This window comes from Ips typographus, linkage group LG8 (assembly GCF_016097725.1).
Source record: "Ips typographus isolate SLU linkage group LG8, UJ_Ityp_2.0, whole genome shotgun sequence".
In the NCBI taxonomy this organism is placed as follows: Eukaryota; Metazoa; Arthropoda; class Insecta; order Coleoptera; family Curculionidae; genus Ips; species Ips typographus.
In genome coordinates, this window is record NC_138429.1 from 5,746,396 (window position 1) to 5,772,077 (window position 25,682).

Consider the following 25,682-nt stretch of genomic DNA (forward strand, 5'->3'; position numbering starts at 1 on the left):
TATGGCATCAAAGTTTATTACAATGCTAGACAATTATAAAATTAATAACGATTTAATACAGCTAGAATAATAGAGCAATAAAAAATAATTTTATTAAGATATAATAAAAATATGTTTAGTAAATGTGGTGGTAAAAGTCAGAAAACGTATAATATTTTTGTCGAAAAAATGATAATTTAGTATTTTAAATGCTAGTCAACATGTAAATTTCTTTCAATTTACCTTTTAAAAAATTACTGCAGTTTAAAATTTTACTTCACTACAGTATAGTAATTTGGAAATTTGTATTTGGCCCGTTACTCTTTCTAACTAACAAGTAAAGCGTTCATTAGAGCCTTGAAAGTGAAAAAAAAATCACTTACAAAATGTCATAGTAACAATCCTTTGAACAGAACAAATATAATAATTTGTAGCCCTAACAAATTAATCACCTATCTGAAAGCACAATAATTATGTTGTCAAGATTGTAAACAAATCATCAGTCGTTTATCATGGTTCAAGTCATAACTACTCGTACACCTATACTACGTTATTGTTAGAGACTATTAGCAATCAATATTTTAGTTTGATAAGATTCTGATAAATGGTCGAAAATAAAATAGTATACAAACCACGGTGGAAAGTTTAATTTCTGTCTCGAGATAAAGTACCTAATGTCTCGACAGAAATCAAACACTTTCCACCTGAGTATGTAATTACTATTCCATAATCCTGGTGACTGAAAGTGTCATAACATATTTGAGAGTATACAGGGTCTCCAAAATATTGACTGGAAGCACTAGAAAAGTTACAGGGTTTTTTAAATAGGCAAATTTCATGGACCTTATCTTGTATTTAAGACTAAACTATTGAAATTTGTCTTCAAATTATGAAATCTTATTTCAAATGCAAATTTTAAGCTTCTGATGTCACTTTTCATTGGTTCAGAGTCACTTTTTGATGTCCAAGTCAATTTTTAAGGTTTAAATGTGTGAGTTTGTAGTAAAAAATCTTAGAAAAAATAGGTTTTCATGTTTACAAGCCAATTTTCAATACTAAAGTATTTCAATTGATCTGAAAACTACGACGACACACTACAAAGACAGTTTTTAAGACTCTTAAGTAAATTTTCTCAGTTTCCAAGTCAAATTTCAAGACTAAAGTCTTTCAATTTGTTTGAAAACTATAAAAACTGGTTACAAAAACAATTCTTAAGCTTTTCAAGTCAATTTTCACCGTTTCAAAGTTAATTCACTGGTTCCTAAGTCAATTTTCAAAACTAAACGGTTTACATGTGAGTTTGTAGTCAAAAATCTTAGAAAAAATAGTTTTTCATGTTAACTAGCCAATTTTCAATACTAAAGTATTTCAATTTGTCTGAAAACTAAGACGACACACTACAAAGACAGTTTTTAAGACTCTCAAGTAAAATTTCTCAGTTTCCAAGTCAATTTTCAAGACTAAAGTCTTTCAATTTGTCTGAAAACTATAAAAACTTGTTACAAGACAGTTCTTAAGCCTCTCAAGTCAATTTTCACAGTTTCAAAGTAAATTTACTGGTTTCTGTCAATTTTTAAGATGAAGTTTCAAATCAGAATTTTATTAGAAATATTTTGTTTTTCAATTTGAACAAGAAAATTAATACATTTTTTCAAGAAATATAAAAGTCTATTGTTATATGTGTATTTATGTTTTTAAAACTAAATCTACTAAAGCTACATGATTATATCTCACGTAATAAAAATTATTTTGTTATTCCTGTTTGTAATTTGAATATAATTAAAAAAAAATCAACAAATATTATAAGACCAAAACTTTTCAAGTTACCAGATTATGCTCAGAATTGTCAAAATATTAAAAATTTTAAATTCCAATTGATGCATTATTTAGCAGCAAAATGACTTTATTCCGTAAAATATTTTTTTGTAAGTGCGTGTAATTAAATTTAATTAGAGTACCTACTTGATTGATATGTGCTTATACTATTAGTAATAATATTAACTAAGGTATTGACCTGAACTTGCATGTAACAGGTTCTCGTATTAGTGTGTTGTGTGTTGTGTTTCTTGTGACGACGTTGATACTTGTAAAATTGCTTATAATGAGTCTATATACGTAATGAGTGTAGTGAGTATTAATTTCATAAGCACTTGTTCCAAATTTGATTAAAAACCAATTTTTAAAGGACTGTATTTTCCTTATGCAGCATTTTTTAGGAAAACGACACAATGCATGTCAACTTATTTTTTGATAGGCTATCGATTGGTGAATTATTGATGATATTTAAAACTGGACCACCAATGGTTTACACAAAATCACTTTGCTAATTTATTCTTCGTTTTTATTTGATTTAAAACTGGTCAATTTCACAATTGGTTACTTGTTAACGGTAACGCGCCAAATTCAAATTTAAGCTTCTTTTTAGGTGTGCAATTCTCAGAACTATACGCAATAGAGTTTCATTTTGATTTCCTTGAAAAAATTCAATTACACCCCTGAAAATGTTTACCAAAAAATATACCACCTCACTTACTTATTTTGTATATTGCACATTTTCTTGGTTAAAGATAAGAATAGAAAATTAAAGCTAAATTTGCTTTTATTAGAATTAACAACAAAAATATCTTACCTGTATATACATATTTAAAACACATTGACAATATGATTGAGTTTTACTCACTCAAAGCGCGATTACTTTTGAAGTGAAGCTATAGTATTATCGTGATGTTTGCAGGAATGTTATGCTTCTAAAATTTAAAATAACACGCAATAACACCATTGCGAGTTGTTTTAAATAAATGATATCCAACTAGGATGATCGTTTGACTGAAAAAAAATGTATCACATTGGAAACCGTTTGAGCTTTAGCCACAATAAGTATCAGATTTACTTAAGTTTTAACAGTTGCTGGCACTTCCGCTATGGAACTATACCTATTAATTTTTTTGGTTTTTAAAACTTTAATATTGTCACTTAAGGCGGATCTCCTGGAGAAAAAGTCAACTAAAGGCTGTGCGTTCAAAATCGAAGCCAAAAACTGTTCGACAGTGATGTACCATTGAATTTCTGTTTTTGGTGTGGACGGATTACCATTTTTATCAGGGGACTAAAAAATAGTTTACTAGATGAAGCAAAAATACCTAAAAAATAATCACCTCAATGCTTTCATCAACTGGCGATTGAACTGAAACTGCAGCTGCCGCAGCTGAAGCTAAGCTGTCTCTGCTTTCATCTCTACCGACAAAAAATTGCTTGCCCACGTCTCCTAATTCAAGCAGCAAAGTGCCCACATCGGCAATAGCGTGGTAAATATCCTGGATAATTTAATAAAACAAACGAAACCAATAAATCACAAAAATCATACCAAATCATCGGGCTCGGTTTGAAAAATATCGTAAACTGTTTTCCACAAAGTTATGAAATGCGGTTGAGACATTTTTGGTACGCATCTCAGGTTCGTTTTGCTGTCCTTTGACTGTACCAATTTTCGCAAGTTGCTCAAACTTTTGCTTTCCCAGTCTTGTACAGTCGGGGATTCTGTGATACTTGACTGACTGCTCATTGAGGACTCTACTGATGTTTGTGAGTTATAACCTTCCCTAGAATACATTGAAAATTAGTTTAAAATTAAAATTTAGTAGATTTCAATCCTAAAACTGATAACTAGAGTCTGGATTGCTAGGCATTTTGCTTTTTGTAAATAATAAAAGCAACCAACCTTTGACATCTAATATGAACGATTTACACAAAAATACGTCATTTGAAAGATTTTTTCATGCTTTTTTCTTCTTTTTATGCTTATTTTAGCTTTTTGTGCTTATTTGTTGCTATTTTTTGTATGTTTAACTAGATTTAAAACAAGCTTTTGAAATTTTTTAAATAAATTACATAAAATAGTTTATTAATATTAGAGTCAAGTGAGGTAATTGTAAACGCAGTTATATGTGTAAAATAATTTCTTTGACAAAAAAACGCACGTAATCTTATTGGTTCTGTAACGTCGCACAGTGGGTCATTACTAGGCCCTAAGTGGTAATAATGACTTTTGCTAAATTGAATGCTTCTGAGAGACAAAAACATACCAATTATCTGTTGCAAAATGAGTAAGTATCAATTTACAAGTTTAAACTGACCAAAAACTTTCTAAATGCTCAAATGCCTTAAAAGCAGTCCAGTATCTTCAATGTTCTTTAAACTGTCCAAATACTCCTGAAGTAGTCTAAAAAGGTTATAATACACTTCAGAAATGGTAGAAGCTTCCAAAAGCTTTTAGAACACTTTTAGAAATAATCTTCAACTAGTCTAGAAGTTCTTAAAAAATTTCAAAGCAAAAAGTTTCCGTATGCTCCAAAAGCAGTTTAAAAGCTTCCGTAAGTTTCTAGAACCATTCATAAGTTTTCAAATGCTTTTAAAGCAGTCCAGAACCTTCAATACTTTTTAAACTCTCCAGAAAACTTCCAAATGCTCCTGAAGTAATCGAAAGCCTTCCAAAAGCTTTTAGAACAGATTGTGAAACAAATAAAAATCGAAAAGGATAACTACTTTCATAGAATGATTGATCAAAATAAGGGAAACCCAAAAGAGCTATGGAAAAATTTAAAAGTCCTTCTTCCTGGAAAAAACAATGGAGTCCCTAATGAAATTTTATTTGGACAAGAAGTGTGTACAGACGAGGTGTTGATCTCTAAACGATTTAATGAATACTTTGTTAATAGTATTGCTGATATTGTGTCCGTCATTCCACAATTTAATGGTGTAGAAAATACTATGACAGCCATCTCCACTTTTACTGAGTTTTCTAAATTTGAAAGTGTGTCATTGTCAACTATAAAGAAACATGTTTATGGTATGAAGAACGTAGGCGGTGGGGAAACTGGAATCTCAACTAGTGTACTTAAGGACGTTTTCTGTGTGATAGGAAATCGCCTCCTAGACATTATAAATACTTCACTCTCTGCTGGCGTCTTTCCGCAAGAGTGGAAAACATCGACGGTGATTCCAGTTCCAAAGATTCCAGGCACAACTAACCATGTGGAGTTTAGACCGATTAATACTGTCGCTGTCTATGAGAAGGTCCTAGAGATGGTGGTCAAAGAACAACTTCAGTCATTCTGTGATAGTAATAACATTTTAGTATCTAACCAATCTGGTTTTCGACAACGTCATTCTTGTGAGTCTGTGATAATTAATGTATGTGATGATTTCCTCAAAGCTGCGGACGGTGATAATTTTGTTTTGGCTGTGTTTTTGGACTTCAGAAGAGCTTTCGAAACTATCGATAGGTTTACATTGGTGAAGAAAATGGAAAAGTTGGGAATACAGGGTCCAGTTCTAAATTGGTTCAAGTCATATTTATTCGAAAGAAGTCAGAAAGTCAGATTTAAGAACAGTGTGTCTAATTCAATAAATACAATGTATGGGGTGCCGCAAGGAACTGTATTGGGGCCTTTATTATTTTTACTGTACATTAATGACATTGTTAGCGTAATTAATGGTAGTAATATTGAATTGTTTGCAGATGATACAATGTTATATGTAGTTGGAAATGATGTAAGTGAAATGGCTAGGACAATTAACAATGATTTGGACCGCATTTTTGAATGGTTATGTGTAAATAAATTAAGCATTAATACCTCGAAATCTAAATTTTGCATATTTGGGAAAAAGTGTATGTTGCGTAGTCTTCATATGGAAAACATAAACATTAAAATCAACAACGACAGGTTAATACATGAAAGTAGAATTAAATATCTTGGAGTTATGTTGGACTCTGAGCTAACTTTTCGTCCGCATGCTGACTATATCATGAGAAAATTTTCACAAAGAGTTGGATTTATTTATAGAGTTAGCAGAAATCTTTCTATGTATACCAAATATCTTATGTATAACTGTCTGGCGGCACCGTATCTTAAATTTTGTTCTGCATTGTTATATAATTTGCCAAACTACAAAATGAATGAATTTCAAGTAATTCAAAATAGAGCATTAAGAACAATTTTAAAATGTAACAGATACACTCCTGTAAAGTTGATGTTGAGTGTTGCCAATGTCATGTCGGTTGAACAAGGAATTATCTATGATGCCTATGTTTTTCTCTATAAATTAAGAAATAAATTACTACCTGCCTATATCTGTGATAGAGTAACATATTTTAAGGACGTTCATAATTATCAAACAAGAAATTGTAACGATTTTATCTTAGGTGATAGGTATCGCTCAAACAAAAAGTCAAACTCCATCTTATGTAGAGGACTATCTGAGTACAATAAGCTACCAAATGATTTGAAAAACTGTGATAATTTTAAAAATTTTAGTACAATGTTGAAGAAATATGTGCTGTCCAACGTGTAAGGTAGTCGCCTCATGGATTTATCGGTTAAATTTTTTTTAAAATGTATTGTATTGTAAATTGTATTTTAATTCTATTGAATATTTTGTACTATATGTTTACACTGTTTACTTTTTAATCGTTTTTTGTATATAGCATTTGGCTAAATAAATAAACATTATTATTATTATAACAGTCTAGAAGCTCTCAAAACATTTCAAATAGTGTAAAAGTTTCCGCATGCTTTTAGAGCAGTTTAAAAGCTTCCAAATATTTCCAGAACCATCTACAAGGTTTCAAATGTCTTAAAAGCAGTCCAGAACCTTCAATGCTCCTAAAGTAGTCTAAGAATATTTCAAAACACTACAGAAACTCCAAAATGCTTCTAAAACAGTGAGAAAGAAGCTTTTAGAACAGTCTGAAAGATTCCAAATGCTCTTCAACTACTCAAGAAGCTCCCAAAAGATATCAAAACAGTCTAGAAGCTTTCAAAACATTCTAAAACCATCCAAGAATTTCCAAATGCCTCTAAAGCATTCCAGAACGTTCAATATGCTCTTTAAACTGTCCAAAAACCTTCCAAATACCCCTCAAGTAGTTTGAAAAGGTTTTAAAACACTGCAGGAACTCCAAAATGCTTCCAAAGTAGTCGAAAGCCTTTCAAAACGGTCTAAAAATTTCCAAAAGCTGCTTTTAGAACAGTCTAAAAGATTCCAAATGTTCTTTAACTAGTCTAGAAGTTCCCAAAAGATTTCAAAACAGTCCAATTTAATTCCAAAATTTATTCCAATTAGGAATATCTGTACAGTAATTTCAACTTACACCTTAGAATACAGTCTTGCAAATTTCATACTCTACAAGATTAAAAGATTAAGAGTAGGCCTTGTAGCTAAATTCATGCTCTGCAAGATTGTATTTAGGTGTTTTGTCCTTAAGATTATCCTCAAGGAGTTACAGGCCAAAAAGTGACCAAAGTACTCTTTTTCAACCAGTTTGATTTTTTAAATGTGTGTAGCTTCAATAAAGTGTTAATAAAGAAAGTTGTAGCAAATTTCATGCTCTACAAGATTACATTAAAATGATTTTATCCTTCAAAATCCCCTCAAAGAGTTACAGAGCAAAACGTGACAGAATGCACCAAAGTGCTATTTTTGATTTTTCAATTGAGCTCAGCTGTTTTTGACAAACTACGTGTGGTACATCATTCATTTAGGTAGGTCTGCAGCTACTAAAAAACAGTACAAAGTCCAGGTCCGTATTTGAAAAAGTTAAGTTAATAATATTTAAATAACGAAATTTTGGCGCTGAAAATTAAAATTAATTTCATAAATAGCGTAAAAAACTTAACTAAAAAAAATCCAATTGATTTTTCAAAATAATCAATAATAGAGTGATAAAAAGAGTTAGATTTTTTCGGATAATTTTGTTAACAAAATTATTTTGCAATAAAATGCGCAACTTTGCCTTCATTTAACTAAAGCTCTGTTAAAAATAGTTTCTCAGATAGGAATGTTAATGCATCGAATTTATAACACCCTGTATATAGCCCTTCAGTAAAAGTCAGCTTTATTGCCTGTCTAAAGTATTTAACTTCTCCTTAGAAGACGCTTCTCTTGCAATATTACCAAATCTTGACAAGTAGTAGGAAAGATCCTTGATGGAGAAGTAAAAAATGGTGTAAATCAAACAAGCAAAGCTCAGCAAAAAATGCAAAACAAGGAACATTTTGACCTAAAACTTAAATAGCAACTTAAACCTTTTTCTGGAAAAGTAAAAGTAAATTTACACCTTGTAACACAAAAAATTAAAGTTTCGTAATTAAACGTGAATTAAACCACCATGTTGCATCACAAAAGCAACCTGTCAAACTTTCACAATTCATCACAGGATGTCACAAGTCATCCAATCAAAATTTTAGCAATGAATTCCAAATTGCCTCATTACAAAATCTTAGTGCACGATAACACCATCAGCATCCTGACCAAGTACACTTTCGAAATCAAAAATGGTTTCCAAAATGCTGATGTCAAGCGCAGTTCGGTTGTACCAGCAGTGCTGGAAACGTGGAGCATCCAGCAAAAGGAGTTCGGGAAGAATTTCAAAAAACCCATCGAGGTAAGTCACATTTTGTAGTACAAACAAAACAAATGTTACATAAAAATTAGTAGGAACTCTAGCAGAAATAGCTGTCCTTCAAGCAAGTCTAAACGATGTACTATTCCAACTAAAGACGTTTGTGAACCACCACATAAACAACCATCCGGAGGTCGAGAAAAAGGACAACGAGAACTACTACCATGCGATCCTGACTGTAGAAAAGGGAAACCAGTTTTACCTCCTAGATGTTGTTTACCCTGGGAAAAAGGAGTGGAATTTTGTCCTACCAAAGGGCCATTAAAGTATGTCTTTATTTTCAGTTTCTTCTAAATTGCACTACTTTCCTTTGTAGGCAATTGCAGAGCCCAACTTGTGAACACCTATGCGAACCTTACGCAGGACAAGGATTTATAGATAAATTTAAAGTGTCAGCCTGTGAATATAGACGTTTTGAAAAGTGTCTTGAAGCCAAAAAAGATCCGCGGAAATGTGTTGGACTAGCGCCAAAATTGGGTTTTAGTGATAAGGTATTTCACGTTAAAGACCTATTTAATGGAGTGATTCAGTCTATTTTTGCAGGAATACCCAATGGAACACGCTACAAAGAAAAAGTATTTGCCAGGATGTCCTGTGAAGTTAAAGATGCCTGTGATTTCCCCAAAAGATCCAGAGTGTTAAATTTTGCTTAATTGTGAATAAATATACTATTACTGTCAAGTATGTTGCAGTAATTAATTTATAAAACATACAGAGAAACATTTTGAGGACTAAAAATGAAATTAACACACTAATTAACACCTATTAACCTTTTAACATTCACGGTTTTGACATTTTATATTACCTGCTTTCAAAATTGCATTTGTCATTCCATTTTCGCTACATAATCTAAATTCTGGTAATTAAAAATCCAAAAAAAAAACTCAATGTTCAGACCCATTACTCCATGTTCCCCCATTTTCATAAGGAGACTTTCCTTTAATTTTTTTAAGGGTAGAAGCAAGTGCTGCGACAAAGAAGATGTCCCCGCCGACCTACCACCAAAGTAAGTAAAAATTTCACTCATAAAACATTTCAATTAATGTAATTTTTATAGGTACGTAGTACAAAAAGCTTGCGGACCATCAATATTCGAAGCGTGGAAACCGAAAATTCCAGACTTGAAAACAATCAAACTGGCGGATCTAAAAACCGAGATGATGATGCCCTACAAACACAAAACGTGTAACGCAGGAATGAAACTCAGGGAACATAGCAGATGCGAGCTGAATGCTATGGCTCAAGAGTGTGAGAGAATTAATCATCCTAAATGGATACGCCACTGTCCTCCAATACCAAAGAAAAAGGTGTTTTTCAAGTAAATTAGTAAGTCCAAGTCTTAGGACAGAAAATTTCAGGTTAATGAGGCTAAATCCATTCTTAAAGCTGCCGAAGCGAAGTGCAAAGGCAGTGGAGGAGCACAAAAAAGTCAAATTCCTGCTAAAAAATCGTTAAGAAAAAAATGTGAACCGGAAGTTCCAGAAGCAGACTGGAATGTTGATGGACAATTATAGCTAATAACAAAAAAAAATATTCTGTAACTAAAAGTGAAGAAAATTTAAATCTACGACAAAAAAATGTATGAATTACAGTATCTAACAAAATTTATGTTGTTTTGTTTGAGTTGTTCCGGATCCAAAATAGTCGGAAATACCCTTTGGGAACTTTCGGAAAATTGCATTTTTTTGCTAAAATTTGGTCTATACAGGGTGTCCCACGACGAAAGACCTCGATTGATATTGGAAAAAGTATAAATAGGAGAGTTTTGAAAATTTGGTAGGATACTGATGTGGGCATGCCCAATCCAACTAAAATATTTTCAAGATGGTTGCACTTCCGCTTATACCGGAAGTCGATCACAACTTTCTTATTTTAAATAGAACACCCTATATATTATTACATATTTGGATTCCTCACAAAATTCTGACCAACTTTGGTGTATAATGCCCTATGCCTATCTCTAGCCGTTTTCGAAATATTTGATGTTTTTCCAAAAAAGTGACAGTTGCAACGCTCAACATATTTTTGTACTATGTTAAAACCGTATTTCATTTTGCAATGAAACTTTGGGTTATTGTAAATAAAGGATCGTTTTATTTAACTGAGGGTGCGTAAAGACTCATTTTTATACAGGGTCGTCAAAAAAAAATCATAAAGTTGCCACTAAAAAAAATGAAAAATCTCAAGTTTTTTAAATAGAAACCCACATTTTTTATGACGGAATCATTTTGAGCATCAAAAATTACGATAAGTTTCAATTTACTTGCCTATACCTAAATCCAACCCATTTCGTTTTATTTGAGAATAAACATTTTTTTATTAGGCTGCATGGTTGGAATTAGCTGGTACTCTAGTTGGCCATGCTTTTGACACACGGTGATATTGAAGACCTGCAGAGCATGTTAATAACACTAGTTTTGAGTGTTTTGATAACTGCAAATATGCCGTCGCGGTTACGTTATTCAAACCAAGATTGCTTAAATCTGTTTATTATTTACGGAAAATGTGATAAAGTTGTGAGTAGAACATGTGAGGTATTTGCCGCTCGTTATCCAGAAAAACCAAAGCCATCACGAAAAGCTGTCAAGCAAATAATTGAAAATTTTAAGAATACGGGATCTGTGAAGATAAAAGCTATTAAAACAAAACCAATCCTTAATAATACAAATGTAGAAATTGCAATTTCTAACCAACTTTTGTGTACAATGCCCTATTCCTATCTCTAGCCGTTTTCGAAATATTTGATGTTTTTCCAAAAAAGTGACAGTTGCAACGCTCAACATAACATGCTTTGCAGTTCTCCAATATCACCGTGTGTCAAAAGCATGGCTAACTAGAGTACCAGCTAATCCCAACCATGCAGCCTAATAAAAAAATGTTTATTCTCAAATAAAACGAAATGGGTTGGATTTAGGTATAGGCAAGTAAATTGAAACTTATAGTAATTTTTAATGCTCAAAATGATTCCGTCATAAAAAATGTGGGTTTCTATTTAAAAAACTTGAGATTTTTCATTTTTTTTAGTGGCAACTTTATGATTTTTTTTTGACGACCCTGTATAAAAATGAGTCATTACGCACCCTCAGTTTAATAAAACGATCCTTTATTTAAAATAACCCAAAGTTTCATTGCAAAATGAAATACGGTTTTAACATAGTACAAAAATATGTTGAGCGTTGCAACTGTCACTTTTTTGGAAAAACATCAAATATTTCGAAAACGGCTAGAGATAGGCATAGGGCATTCTATACAAAAGTTGGTCATAATTTTGTGAGGAATCCAAATATGTAATAATATATAGGGTGTTCTATTTAAAATAAGAAAGTTGTGATCGACTTCCGGTATAAGCGGAAGTGCAACCATCTTGAAAATATTTTAGTTGGATTGGGCATGCCCACATCAGTATCCTACCAAATTTTCAAAACTCTCCTATTTATACTTTTTCCAATATCAATCGAGGTCTTTCGTCGTGGGACACCCTGTATTTTAGCTGGGGAACAAATTTTCCATGGTTTTGTCAAGGTGAGGTTTAGGATGGTAACAAACTCAAGATTTTCATTGGGTTACCTAACCCATAACCTACTTAAATTAGGCCAATTTTTACTAACTTTAAGCGTTTTTCGAGGTTTTTGTAAACGAACCTGGAAAAACGTCGCATGTCCATATTAAACAGAAAAGAATTGTCCGACACCAATGGACTTGGTTAGAATATCAAAAACTCGTAAATTTAGATAAAACAGGCACTTTTGCGATTTTTGCTTTTTTGTACAAAACTTGATATTGCCTTTTCAATAACTATTAGTTTATAACAAAAAAATAATAAATAAAAAAAGGTAAGAAATTTGCCTTACAGAACCACTATTATCATATTTACAGGCATTAAGTTGCAGCAGTTAAAATTACTGCAATTTCTTACTTAAAATCGAAAATTTGCAGTTTCCTCGTAGATTTTATGTTTGGTGAGCGTTACTCATTAACCTGTAGTGTTTTCATTCTTGCAAAAAATGCGCAACAATGTTAATGTTAAAGATTTTAAATAACTGAGAAATGGTTTTATTTTTGATAAATTTCACAAATATTCTGAGAATATTTTTGACAGATAATTTCTAGCATACAAGCAAATTCCAATATTTTTTTTACATATTTACAAGTAGAAAAAAACAACATTTTTATTAGTGGTTCTGGTTATGTAATGCAATTTCTTTCTATTTTATTCATTCCTTATTTCTCCTTTTTTTTGGTTTAAAATAATAGTTACTGAAAATATACAACATCGAATTTTGTTAAAGCAAAAATCACAAAATTGGTAAAGTGCTTGTTTTAGGTAAATTTACGAAAGTTTACGGGCATTTTATCATAGGTTATATCCCGAGACGTTCAAGTTTTATCGGGTAAATTGTGCATAGGTGATTTTTTGCAAAATTTTGCTTGGAAAATGATTGAGACTAGTTTCTTTGAACTTTTCGTTCAGTCATGTATATTTTTGTTTACATTTCAGATTGACAATCAGACGTCATAATATTTTAATTTATGTAATTTTTTTTTTAGTGATTTATTAATTGTTAATATTGAAGAAAATAGCTTAAATTTTATATGTGTCTAAATCCCGTTTCGTTTAATATCAAATGTTCTTCAAAAAAACGTATTCGAAAAAGGTAGGAGGTGTTTATTCAGTGTAAAATTTTAGCAACTAGGGATTTATTCAGTATATAACGGCTCTCATTGGTCGAACTAGAAAGGTTCATTGAATTTTATTGGCTGCTAGTACAATGAGGGAAATAATCTTGCTTAATATTAGCCTTCCTGGTATCTTTTGTGCAGGCGCGGTCAAAAAGTAAAAAATTTAAGTTGCTAAAAGAAATCTGAAAAAAACGTTTTAAATTGGTAAAAATTGACCTAAACTGGCCTAAAGTACGCTATTAGGTAACCCAATCAAAATCTTGGTTGGGCTTCTTTTGAGGTCTCCTGACCATCCTAGAATCTTACCTCGACAAAACATGGAAAATTTCTTCCCTAAGGCCAAATTTTGGCAAAAAAGTGCAATTTTCCAATTCTTCTGCTCTCAAAAGTTCTGGCCAATGGGACCCAAATTTTGAATTTAAATTATTGTCTTGTGGCTATACTATTTGGGTGTTTTTAAAATAAATCAACTTACCGAAAAGGAAATCCACCGGGAGTTACAGGTGTACCAGGCGAAACATCATCCATAGAAAGCGTGTCAAAGCTTTTTTCTACGTTACTAAAGAAGTCTGTGGCTTCTGACGCTACTTCGGCCCCAGATTCGTGTTTAACAGGTGATTCCAAGTCGGCCATGTTTAGTAATGGTGGCAAATGAATTGTGTAGAGCAGTTTCAGTCTTTGAGCCGGATCTGCGGTGGATGTGAGCCCTAAAGCGGTCACTATTTCTCGAAAGTTTAGGTAACCATCACGGTTACAGTCTAAAAGCTGGAAAAACAAATGTCACACACTTTTTGAGGTGTAAATTAGGAAAACGTACATTGAATATTCTTGCCGCTAACGACTCAGCAGTGTTGCCTTTACCCCAAGGTGATAAAGCGGCAAAAAGAATTTTGAAATAATCAAAGTCAACTTTGTAAGCTTCATACGGTTGCAAACTAGGATCGTGTTTATCGGGAATGTGCTTTTTTTGACTAATAATCTCTTCTCTGACAAGACCGAGGAGTTCCTGAAAAGTTCCCGCTAGGAAAATTACACTACTTTACACCAAAAAGACCATACTTGAAGCTCTGATTTGGTAAAATAACCATCTCCCATAACGCATCTTAACACGTTTCTTTCGCAAGTGTCTTCCAAGTCCTGAACCACTCGCAGTCTGTGTTTAAGTCTCAACCTCTCTATTTGACCTGTGCTCAAATTACCGTATCTTCTGTATGCTTCGTATACCAATACTTGTATCGAAACTGTCTGCAATAAGTTTCACTATAATATTTGCAAATTAACTCGACTGATGGTTCTTTTACCCGTTTTTGTTCGTCGTAGCTTTTATTTCTTATGGCGCCTCGCCCTTCATCATTAAAAATGCCCATTAAATAGTTGGACAATAACTGCATAGCTTCACCTAACCGAATAACATTAATTAGTTAAGAAGAAAAATCAAAATGTGTTTAATGGAATTATATTATTGGTTGTTTGGTTACCAGTACTGAAAGTTTTGATCAAAAATAGATATAATTCAAATTTAAAAAATATAATTTTGAAACTTGAGTTAGTATTATTTATTATTTTTATTATTTAGTCAAAGTCAGTCTTGCCAACCCTGTAATGAAATAATTTGATTTTTTTGAAGTTTTGTTTAATTCTATTTTGTCATAATTTGCAATGGTGCCCACTTAAAGTCACCCCAAATAGACCTAATAATAGCGTTTCACTATTAACGAACTGAATTTCGCCAAGTAAGGTAAAATTAGTTTTTATTGAATTATTTTGTCATTTATGAAGCAAATCATAAGTTAATAAAACGTACTATTTGGTGCGCTAAAAATACAATATGGCGCCCATAAAAAAAAGAAAGTTGAAGATGACTGCCAAAAAACGAAACGTCGTGTGGCAAATTTGAATCTATCATCGAAGAGCTGGGGAAAAGTGGCACTGAAAAGATGCTTTTAGTTTTGGGATATCTCTTCAAATAAGGTTAGAGTTATTGACAATACACATAATTACAGGGTGATTCAATGTAACCTTGTAACTTGTTTAATTTTCATTTTATAAAAAAATACCAAATATGAATCTTGTAGATATTTGCATATACTTTATTCCTAGATAATCCAACAGTATACAGGGTGTCCCAAATTTGAGCAAATTCTAGACCTACTTGATGTCAAATGTTTGTATCGATATTCAATGGTTTTTGCTCTAGCAGCCTTACTTTGACCACCCTCCTCGAAAACAGAAATTCCCAATTTGAGCAAAATTTTGGTGCACTTTAATATCGTCCATAACTCGCTTATTTGAAACACCTTGTATAAACACACTGTATAACAAAAGAAAGCTAATAAACCGGGCTATCACGTGATGTCCCGTTTAGTCGCTAGAGGGCGTCAAAGTTGACTTTCGTTTTTTGCAGTTTTTACTCAATATCTCAGGATCGTTTCAGGTTAGAGGTCTGAAATTTTTACTACAAGTGCACCTCGATGGGATACAACTTTCCATACACTTTACTGGTACCACGCACCGTTTGATTTTAAAAAAATAAAAACTAGAATTGTCAAGAAATTTCAAGTAAACATTTTTTATTTTCAAAATTAACCTCAACTGCCTAAATAGTTAATAGTACAAACATGTAAAAAACTAATTATTTTTTAATTTTCAGATTTTCCGGAAAATTACCGAAAACCGAAATGTTTCTGGAAAAATTTCCATAAATATAATTTTTCAGAAATTTTACATCCCTATCCACCAGGTTTAAAAATTTTTTTTTATTTTTTTCCCACATATCCAGATATACTTCGAATTCCCCAGAGGTAGAGACTAGAGAATTTTCTCCAGACTTGTATGGTAATACTGTTTTAGTAATCACTACTCTATTAAGGGTTGTTCGATATGTATCGATTTTTTTGGGTATCGATACATTTAAGTTCGATATTTTGAGTCGATACAAGTTGTCATATCGAATCGTAATATCGATACAATTCACTTAAAATCGTATCGATCATCGGTTATTTTTTAATTTGAGTTTGTAAATCAGTGGGTAAATTCAATGGTCGGTAAGCATATTCCTGTGGTACATATAAGGCATTTACGAAAATTATACCTGCTAATTCTACCGTTTACCACAATCGGTGTAACTTTTAAGGATCTGGTTCATTACGGTTGAATGAATTTTAGAACGCGTTTGGTATTCCTATTCCTGATATGTCTTTGACATCTGGCATCCAGATGTTCATTGTTGAAATGTTTTATAATATCGGCATACTCTCCCTCCATCTCGCAAACAGAACATATTCCAATATCCATTTTAAATTAACAGGTCAATCTCATAAGCTAGCTAAACTGAGGAACAAACCGACAAACGGTCAAACATAAACTAATGTTTGAGGCTATGATTCTAAATTTTAACGGAAAACCTGTCATAAGTCACTTTTTTCTTAATTTACCGACGGAACTTCTCGATCCATAAATCATAAACCGGGTACATATATTCGGTATATGGGTAAAATTTCAGAACGGCAATAGTAGTTACCAAAAACAATTTTCGAACGCTCTAGGTTAAACAGGTATCTACCGGTAGAATATTCGTAAATGCCTATAGAAAAACAAATATGTAAAAATGTACAAATTCTTTTTTTTTTTGGACACCAGGTCTGTCACATTGTTTTGAGATGACGTTTAATTTAAAGTTGACATATTCAAAGTGGCACTTTTAATGCCTGCTTTATACCTCTCAATTAACAATTAAACTAAACTTTCATTTAAACTAAAATTAATTTATCAAAGCTGAAAGTGAACTTACAAGCGAGTCCATTTATACTTACAATTTACACTAAACTAAAATTAATTTTAAATTAAAGTTAAACCAACTTTATTAAAGTTCGGCTTAATTCGTTTAAATTCGTTGACTTTCGGAACTATCACTGTCATACTTGTCATCACTCATGATGTAAATTGCTGTCTTCTATTGCGATACGTAGTCTATTAGACTTGAATCGTCTATTTCCATAATTGGATTTTTTACCGAAAAAGTGGTTTAAGAACAAATTTTTTAAATTATTTAAAAAAAAAAGTTCTTTATCCACAAAACACGCGTAATGACGATGACAATAGAAACGTCAACGTCAAACATCAACGTCGAACGTCCAGTAAGTCAAAACAGTCATTTATTTTTCTAATTATTAATTTGTAGTATAAACCTAAACAAGATTTCTTAGTTTAAATATTAATTTTAGTGGAAATTTAAATTTAATTTAATTCTTAAATGGGAGGTATAAAGCAGGCATAACAGAAAAGAAAATTGCTCAATTTGCTGTGATTCTGATTCGATTCGATTTTTTGAGAATCCATACCTTTATAGCGATGTATTGAATGCATCGATACGGCTACGTCCATACGATTCGATGTATAAAAATCGAACACGTCTATTTTACATTAAATTGGTATAACGGGGCAGATCGCTTCACCGGTGTCGCAGCTAAAAGTAGGCAGGACTCACAGGACGACCTGAGCCCCTCAAAAAATTGAGAACTAGGTTTCAGCTAGCATGTAAGCCAAGCGTTACCAAGGCTCGAATATTTTCCTTACTCATTAGTTTAAGGCACGAATCGTAAACTATTACTGTACTATCTTTTTAACCGACTGGTGCAAAACAGAGTAACAACGCATAAGTAGTAGCGCCATCTATTTAAAAAGCACCAGCACTGAACCAGAATGGCGAACGACAAATTCTGATGATAAACAGTTACTCTTAATTCTTCGTCAAATAAAAGAAAAGGGGATATCCACTAGCAAACCATAATAAAAAAAACCCTCACCTAACTCAATTAAAAATCTCTTATCCTGAACTAAACAAAAATATTGAATTAAACATTATTAAGATACCTTCATCTTTGCACTCCAATAACTTGTCCTGGTTCCATTCTAATAACATCAAGGCGACTTGGAAAATAACTTTAGCACCATCGTAGAAAAAACAATCCATAACGTTCACGGCAGATTCGTAAGGCATCACACAGAGAAATATTGTTAGAAACCATGACAAAGATATCATATTCATCATTCCTTTGCAACAAAAAGGACAATTATACTTAAACTTTGATAAAGTAACATATTAATCTTACCTAACTGTAGTAATTTATCGTGTAAACTAGGTAGAAATTCTAGAGTTAACTCGTCCAGTATACCCTGGTCAACTACAGCTCCCACTACTCTTTGATTATAGTAATCGGGTAAGAGATTTTCACACAGAGTAACTAATAACCAAAAAGCTTCCTCTTCATTACAATAAATCAAAAGCACCGACGCTAAAAGTTTTGACTGAACAATAGTTTGACTAACATAATCGTAACATACCGACAATATTCATGGCTTGACAATACCCTATACTAGGATTATGAACCGCATAAGCGCATAAAACCCTTCTTAATGCATCGATTCCTATCTCGCTCTGAAAAGCTGGATGTTCAGGTAATGACCTGAATTACCAATTAAATTAAAAATAAAAATAAAAGTAGGGTTAGTCTTAAAATACCTATGAAGATCCCTTTCGATCTCCTCGTTTGCTGTGGACTGTTTTCTTAGTGCTTTATCGACAAGAGAACGATAGTAGCCTGGATGCGCTGCCTTTACATTTAAAGCACCTATTGTAATAATCAATCAAATCACACAATCAAAATGTAAAAAAAACCACTCTTACCAGAAAATGACATCCAAATATCCATCCTTAAATGATCGGGAATTCCCTCCAAGACAAGCTTGGCTACTTCAGTGGTTCTATACATTGACACACCGCGTCCGTAGTTGTTGAAATGCTCTTCCCAGTCTTTGGTTTTTTGATGTTGACGTTTACTCACCTCCGGTATTGGACTCAAAGGAAACATTCCCATTAATGCTTTCTGCGGTTTCCATGTAGGCTCAGTGTCTACAAGCCTGTCTGATGAATTACTCCTATCAAACCTAAAAAAGTTACCGAGGATTTTTGGTAAAGAAATACCAAAACAGTGATAATCTTCAGTTTTCAATATTCAAAATGTGAAGATTTTAAAATTATACCTTCAAACATACACTCAACTCAACTAAATGTTTCCAGTTTTTTCGGCTTGTTCCATTAAAACAAAATTATAAATTTACAAAAAACCCAATTAAAAAGGCAAATAACGATGAAAGTCCATTTTCCTCCGAAGGAAGTTAACCAAACATAATGTATAATCTGGAATTTATTCATTCATATTGTTTTTTGAACACCCTGTATATGTTCAATCGTGTTGCGGTTAGCATGAGGCGAAATAACAGTTCAAGAAGTACAATTGGAGCTATTTACAGTCGCTGAAACCCCTAAAATTAATGAGATATGGAATTTTCAAAATGTTGATGCAATTTCCAAAACAGAAATTTAAAAGTTGAAAATCTCGAAAAAGGTTAGAATCTCAGAATATTTGCAGGTACCATAAATGTTTAGAATGACTTTCTGCACCCAATGGACTAAGTTTACACTTACTTAGAACCGAGAAAAGCAGTCACAACTGGCTTAGCGTTAATTTGAAATTTAACTGGTTTTATTTTTGTTTTTTGAACACCCTATATAGGTTCAATCGTGTTGCGGTTAGCATGAGGCGAAAGAACAGTTCAAGAAGTACAATTGGAGCTATTTACACTCGCTGAAGCCCCTAAAATTAAGGAGATATGGAATTTTCAAAATGTTGATGCAATTTCCAAGACAGAAATTAAAAAGTTAAAAATCTCGAAAAAGGTTAGAATCTCAGAATATTTGCAGGTACCATAAATGTTTAGAATGACTTTCTGCACCCAATGAACTAAGTTTACAATTACTTAGAACCAGGAAAAGCAGTCACAACTGGCAGAGTGTTAGTTTTAAATTTAACTGGTTTTCTTTTTGTTTTTTGAACACCCTGTATATGTTCAATCGTGTTGCGGTTAGCATGAGGCGAAAGAACAGTTCAAGAAGTACAATTGGAGCTATTTACAGTCGCTGAAACCCCTAAAATTAAGGAGATATGGAATTTTCAAAATGTTGATGCAATTTCCAAGACAGAAATTACAAAGTTGAAAATCTCGAAAAAGGTTAGAATCTCAGAATATTTGCAGGTACCATAAATGTTTAGAATGACTTTCTGCACCCAATGAACTAAGTTTACAATTACTTAGAACCGAGAAAAGTGGGCACAACTAGCAGAGTGTTAGTTTTAAATTTAACTGTTTTTTGAACACCCTGTATATGTTCAATCGTGTTGCGGTTAGCATGAGGCGAAAGAACAGTTCAAGAAGTACAATTGGAGCTATTTACAGTCGCTGAAACCCCTAAAATTAATGAGATATGGAATTTTCAAAATGTTGATGCAATTTCCAAAACAGAAATTTAAAAGTTGAAAATCTCGAAAAAGGTTAGAATCTCAGAATATTTGCAGGTACCATAAATGTTTAGAATGACTTTCTGCACCCAATGGACTAAGTTTACACTTACTTAGAACCGGGAAAAGCAGTCACAACTGGCTTAGCGTTAATTTGAAATTTAACTGGTTTTATTTTTGTTTTTTGAACACCCTATATATGTTCAATCGTGTTGCGGTTAGCATGAGGCGAAAGAACAGTTCAAAAAGTACATTTGAAGCTATTTACGGTTGCTGAAACCCCTAAAATTATGGAGATATTAAGCTTTCATTATGTTGATGCAATTTCCAAGACAGAAATTAAAAAGTTGAAAATCTAGAAAAAGGTTAGAATATCAGAATATTTGCAGGTACCATAAATGTTTAAAATGACTTGCTGCACCCAATGAACTAAGTTTACACTTACTTAGAACCGGGAAAAGCAGTCACAACTAACAAAGTGTTAGTTTTAAATTTAACTGTTTTTCTTTTTGTTTTTTGAACACCCTGTATAAGATCAATCGTGTTGCGGTTAGCATAAGGTGAAAGAACAGTTCAAGACGTACATTTGAAGCTATTTACGGTTGCTGAAACCCCTAAAATTAAGGAGATATAAAGCTTTCATTATGTTGATGCAATTTCCAAAACAGAAATTCAAAAGTTAAAAATCTCGAAAAAGGTTAGGTTAGGTTAGGAATTTTTTGTAAGATATCATATAAATGTTAAGAATGACTTTCTGCACCCAATGGACTAAGTTTACACTTTCTTCGAACTGGGAAAAGCAGTCACAACTGGCAGAGTGTGAGTTTCAAATGTAACTGTTTTTCCTTTTGTTTTTTGAACACCCTGTATATGATCAATCGTGTTGCTGTTAGCGCGAGGTGAAAAAACAGTTCAAGACAAACATTTTCAGTTTTTTTGCAGTCGCTGAAATCTCTAAAATGGCGGAGATGAAAAATTTTCAAAATTTTGATTCAATATCCAAAAAAAGTACAAAAAACTGAATCTCTCAAAAACGGTTAGACTTATGGAAATTTTGCATAAGACCTAAATATTTAGAATGACTTTCTGCACCCAGTGGACAATGTTTACACCCACGTAAAATTGGAAAAAGCGGACCAAACCGGCAGAGCGCTAATCGTGTTACGGTTAGCACGAGGTGAAAGAGCAGTTCAAGACGAACATTTTGAGCTATTGACAGTTGCTGAAACCTTTAAAATGGCGGAGATATGAAATTTTCAAAACGTTTATGCAAACAAAAAAGTTAAAAAGTCAAATATCAAAAAACGGTTAGGGCGCTAAAGAAACTGTCTAAATTTTGTAGTCAGGACACTCAACTTTTACTTCAGTGTACCTTATAAATAATTGTTGCTTGTTTAATGCAGTATTTCAAACTATATAAACAAAGACAAAATATAACTTGTAATTAAAAAAAAGTTAAAGTTACTCTCAGGACAGTTATCATGTTGCTTTTGAATATTTAAGTTAAACAGTTAACAATAACAAAATTTACTTCCTCTTATTATCCTTGATTGAAAATTTTGTACCTTCAAAAAACTCTTATAACAATGAATAAACTTACACTTTCATTTCTTGGGTTCTGGACAGCAGCTCGGACAATTTTTCCACCACAAAATCACGATCTAGTATTTGAGCAAAGATGAAATTCGTCCGGTCTATAGGATTTCCCGTCGTCACTATCATGGCTTTATCCAAGGACTGATTGGAGGCGTTTGTTTCAATTTTTTCAGCCACTATTACATCTCGCAACGGAATAACCACACTTACTTGAGCCTTTACCTGTAATAGGTGCTGAATATGGTACATTATTATTTACAGTTTGTCTGGTTAGTTTTTACAGGCAACTTAGACAGAAGCTGAACCCACATAGAGACAATTTTGGACGTCAAACTGTTAATAATGAAAAGGTGTTGTATCTTACCCTGCTTTCGAAACAAATATAATTCTGTGATAAAAACAACCTGCCGGCAACATGTTTCCGGTTATAAGGAGTTAATAAAGTGCAGTCAATTGAACCATCTAACTTTTCAGTTGCCGGTAGTCTAAACATCATTCTGTACGCCTCAGATTGTGCTCTGGCATCAAGATCTCTTTTTAAAAATGACGGTTTTTTTGGTACATTTTTACTGCAACAGTACATTTGTTAAAATTATAAAAATGAATACAAAACACCACCACACCTTAATTTATTTAAAAGTTCCTTATCTTCTCTGTAACTTTTTTTGTCATCAATGAGCCTAGAAGTTCAAAACTTATTTAAATGGATGTTTCGTTGTAAAATGCAATCATACTTTTTAACCGCCAGATCCACCAACTGTTCCATCAGATTGTAAGTCTCATTTTTAGTTAAAAACATGCTAAAATAGTACTCTCTTTCACGAGTGGCTATCCGAATTGCGTCTGGTAGTAAAACGCTATTTTTCTTGCTAAGACTTGTGACCTCAGACCACCTATAATCCACTATAAATTAATATTACATAAAACAGGGTAGAATCAGTGATTACCTGATGCAAACTTTAGTATCAGTACCCAAAATAAATGCGTGAAAGCAGCAATAATTTATAGATAAATAAATCCAACCTTGTCTAGGAAATTTTCCTTTCCAATAACTAAAACATAAAAGTCTCTGTATTACAATACTAAACCCAAGTAAATTTGCACCTCCTGAATAACATACTGCATTAATCTGAATTACAAACTCACCTGCATGAATAATAATTTACCAATTTCTCATCACGACCTAAACCAAACAATCTTTGAAATTTGTCTGATATCAATTTGAATGACTTCGAGTCTTCGTCTGCATTGAATAGAAACAATAACGTACTTAATGACATATTTTACCACCATTCCTACCTTCTACTTCAAGTTCCTGGTTGGCAGCAATAACAGATTCAATTTTACACTTTACAAAGTCGGTAATATCGTCTTCACTTTCGAATGAATGCAACGTTTCACATACGTTCGCAAATAGCCATTCCCAGTCTTTACAGATTTCTTGTTTGGTCATTCCAAGTGCTACAGCTATGAAAATTTTATAAAAATTTAGACAAGACTGTTGAGCAAACAACAAAACTTCAATTAAATGAAGCTTACAGCTGCATAAATAATTTCAGAACATGTAAATTAATGTTATTTTAGTTTTTAGTATTTTAACAAGTTAGGCTCTAGCACAAGCTGTTTAGCCATAATTTTAGTTTTTCAGTCCTAAAACGCTTTCAAATCAGGGTGTAGTCATTATTGTAGCTATGCTTAATACACTTTTACTGCTAAAATCTCCTTCAGGATTAAAAAAGTCATATTGAACTTCAAGGAACTTAAATGATTCACTAGCAAATCAAAAACCAACCTTAAATTGATTAAAATAAGTAAATACAACCTCATTGTTATCTTATGTGTTGTGAATGAAATGATTATGAGTATCATACCTAAATCAGTTTTGATTCTTACATTGACATCTTTTTGGTTAAACTCTATTTCAGTCAATATTATTAGTAATATGTGTGAAGGCAAAACTTCTTAATACTCACAGTAGTAAACTTCAGAATTTGGAGTTTGATGTAAAATCCTATAAGGAGCTGGTTTAGTATCAAAAATGCTGTCCATAGTTCCAACCAGTATAGAAGACCAACCTTTATAGGAACCATGACCTTTTCTGTGTTGTAGGACAAAATAAAGTGATGTTTCTTCTGTTTCCCTACAGAAATATTACAAATGTCTGTTAAGATTTGCAATGTATATAAAAAAAAATTCCAAATCCATTTATTTATATTATATATTAAAAGCCTAATAAACCATAAAATAATACCTTTAAAATGAAAAATACAATAATGTATCTTCATATTATGCAAACAGATTTTGACTGACTGACCTAAAAGTGTTCTACTAGTTAGGCAATTCTGATTTATGTAAATTTGTTAATTAGGCTGTTTAATATAAATTACTAATGCCTAACTGTTTACACAGATTGCAGACTAATCTTTTTACTTGCTTGCAATGTGATTATCTTATTGTGTAGCAAATATTTGCATAGAAGACACTAGTTTTTTTTGAACAAGATTTCAATTTCAACAATTCCATTAATTAGACAAAACAAGAATGAAAATTACCAACAAAAAATCAATATTGCAATTGCATAAATCATGATTACTTAATTGTTAAACAATCCATGAAATGAATACCTACATGAGCAGTGAATTGTAATCTGCCTATGGAGTAATTGCATGAAATTACTGTACTACTATACAGTCATATATGACAATGATGTACACATTTTTAAGTGGTAGTATCTAAACTAGAGGCAATAACTAGTATAACTACCTTATGCTCATTATTGACTCATTCTTCATGTTGACAAGTTAAAACAAATCTTCCTAACCAGCATAAAAATAATAATAATAATGGAAACATTATTGTCAGTTAAAAATGGTATCTGCTACATAATAAATGAATTTGGTAAACAAGGCATAAAGATTAGGCCTGTAACCTATGTCAACATTCACATAACAGTATTGCTAAATGAGATTTTATAGAAAATTGATGTTAATTGAATTACTACAATTGAGCCACAATTGAATAGCTTGGCTTCTGTATATTATTACTGTTAGTTTACTAGATTAATTTGTTTATATTTATGATACAATCATAATCAAATGACACTCACTAACATTGAAAAAACAAAATTTAAACTATTAATACTTACCAGAAAGTATTTGCAATAAGAACTTCTTCTGGTTTCACAAACATGTTGTGAATGCTTTAAAACACTTTTACAATTTCAAATAAACAATTTGAGGTGTACATCAAGAACTTATTCCAAATGGGAACATATTATTTGATAAGATATTAAGAACAATTTCACACTGTTTACATACATTTTACATATGAAGATACCAAAGAGAAATCAAACAATGAATAACTGGATAATGCGGTTTATCGTCGAAATTAATCACGTTATACACCTATGTATTTAAATAGCAACCAACCAAATTCGCAATTGCAATTTTAATTAAATTGATAATATTCACAATTTCAACCACAAAATTTTTCTGACACAAAAAAAATTTAGCTCCAATTCTCAAACAGCTGATTTTGTGTACTCGATTAAAACAAGCAATCACATGACCCTCAGCCTTACGGCAACGTTTCGGTCACGTGAACTATTT

The 25,682-nt window shown here is 32.2% G+C and overlaps 3 protein-coding genes and 1 non-coding gene across 7 annotated transcripts; 2 read left to right on the top strand and 2 right to left on the bottom strand.

Annotated features, from left to right (window-relative positions):
• Positions 1-25,606, bottom strand: Tbc1d8-9 (TBC1 domain family member 8/9). Of its 3 annotated transcripts, none has more exons than XM_081985099.1 (21): positions 25,220-25,600; positions 24,048-24,214; positions 23,374-23,541; positions 23,221-23,317; positions 23,022-23,126; positions 22,809-22,967; positions 22,698-22,754; positions 22,439-22,643; positions 22,079-22,308; positions 18,807-19,066; positions 18,642-18,750; positions 18,464-18,585; positions 18,232-18,414; positions 17,993-18,172; positions 14,422-14,519; positions 14,180-14,365; positions 13,938-14,126; positions 13,596-13,885; positions 3,344-3,578; positions 3,135-3,293; positions 1-3,085 (listed from the first exon to the last, which is right to left on the bottom strand). In XM_081985099.1, exons 1-21 carry the CDS (start codon positions 25,261-25,263, stop codon positions 2,870-2,872), a joined length of 3,459 nt encoding a protein of 1,152 aa, XP_081841225.1. In that variant the 5' UTR covers positions 25,264-25,600; the 3' UTR covers positions 1-2,869. The 3 variants fall into 3 exon arrangements, with proteins under 3 accessions (XP_081841225.1, XP_081841226.1, XP_081841227.1); XM_081985100.1 differs by having other exon boundaries at positions 22,079-22,296; positions 25,220-25,599; XM_081985101.1 differs by lacking the exons at positions 1-3,085; positions 3,135-3,293; positions 3,344-3,578 and adding an exon at positions 13,269-13,302 and having other exon boundaries at positions 25,220-25,606.
• On the top strand, positions 8,163-9,121 carry LOC145732718 (uncharacterized). 2 transcript variants are annotated; one of them, XM_081985187.1, is made up of 4 exons: positions 8,163-8,422; positions 8,476-8,706; positions 8,757-8,931; positions 8,984-9,121. In XM_081985187.1, exons 1-4 carry the CDS (start codon positions 8,313-8,315, stop codon positions 9,080-9,082), a joined length of 615 nt encoding a protein of 204 aa, XP_081841313.1. In that variant the 5' UTR covers positions 8,163-8,312; the 3' UTR covers positions 9,083-9,121. The 2 variants fall into 2 exon arrangements, with proteins under 2 accessions (XP_081841313.1, XP_081841312.1); XM_081985186.1 differs by having other exon boundaries at positions 8,164-8,422; positions 8,473-8,706.
• LOC145732724 (uncharacterized) lies at positions 9,235-10,044 on the top strand. Its single transcript, XM_081985192.1, has 3 exons — positions 9,235-9,446; positions 9,498-9,747; positions 9,799-10,044. Exons 1-3 carry the CDS (start codon positions 9,328-9,330, stop codon positions 9,952-9,954), a joined length of 525 nt encoding a protein of 174 aa, XP_081841318.1. The 5' UTR covers positions 9,235-9,327; the 3' UTR covers positions 9,955-10,044.
• On the bottom strand, positions 17,558-17,712 carry LOC145733303 (U12 minor spliceosomal RNA). Its single transcript, XR_014179182.1, has one exon. It is a non-coding gene; the product is annotated as a U12 minor spliceosomal RNA (small nuclear RNA).
• Positions 25,607-25,682: the final 76 nt, after the last annotated feature.

Bases quoted from the DNA above. Each gene is read 5' to 3' on its own strand.
- LOC145732724 (XM_081985192.1), top strand. From the start codon at position 9,328: ATGTTCAGACCCATTACTCCATGTTCCCCCATTTTCATAAGGAGACTT. The intron at 9,447-9,497 runs GTAAGTAAAAAT...TAATTTTTATAG, and splicing joins CCCGCCGACCTACCACCAAA to GTACGTAGTACAAAAAGCTT. The intron at 9,748-9,798 runs GTGTTTTTCAAG...AGAAAATTTCAG, and splicing joins CTCCAATACCAAAGAAAAAG to GTTAATGAGGCTAAATCCAT.
- LOC145732718 (XM_081985186.1), top strand. From the start codon at position 8,313: ATGGTTTCCAAAATGCTGATGTCAAGCGCAGTTCGGTTGTACCAGCAG. The intron at 8,707-8,756 runs GTATGTCTTTAT...TTTCCTTTGTAG, and splicing joins CCTACCAAAGGGCCATTAAA to GCAATTGCAGAGCCCAACTT. The intron at 8,932-8,983 runs GTATTTCACGTT...CTATTTTTGCAG, and splicing joins AATTGGGTTTTAGTGATAAG to GAATACCCAATGGAACACGC.
- Tbc1d8-9 (XM_081985099.1), bottom strand. From the start codon at position 25,263: ATGTTTGTGAAACCAGAAGAAGTTCTTATTGCAAATACTTTCTG. The intron at 14,366-14,421 runs GTAAAAGAACCA...AACTTATTGCAG, and splicing joins GCTACGACGAACAAAAACGG to ACAGTTTCGATACAAGTATT. The intron at 3,086-3,134 runs GTGATTATTTTT...ACTATTTTTTAG, and splicing joins CAGTTGATGAAAGCATTGAG to TCCCCTGATAAAAATGGTAA.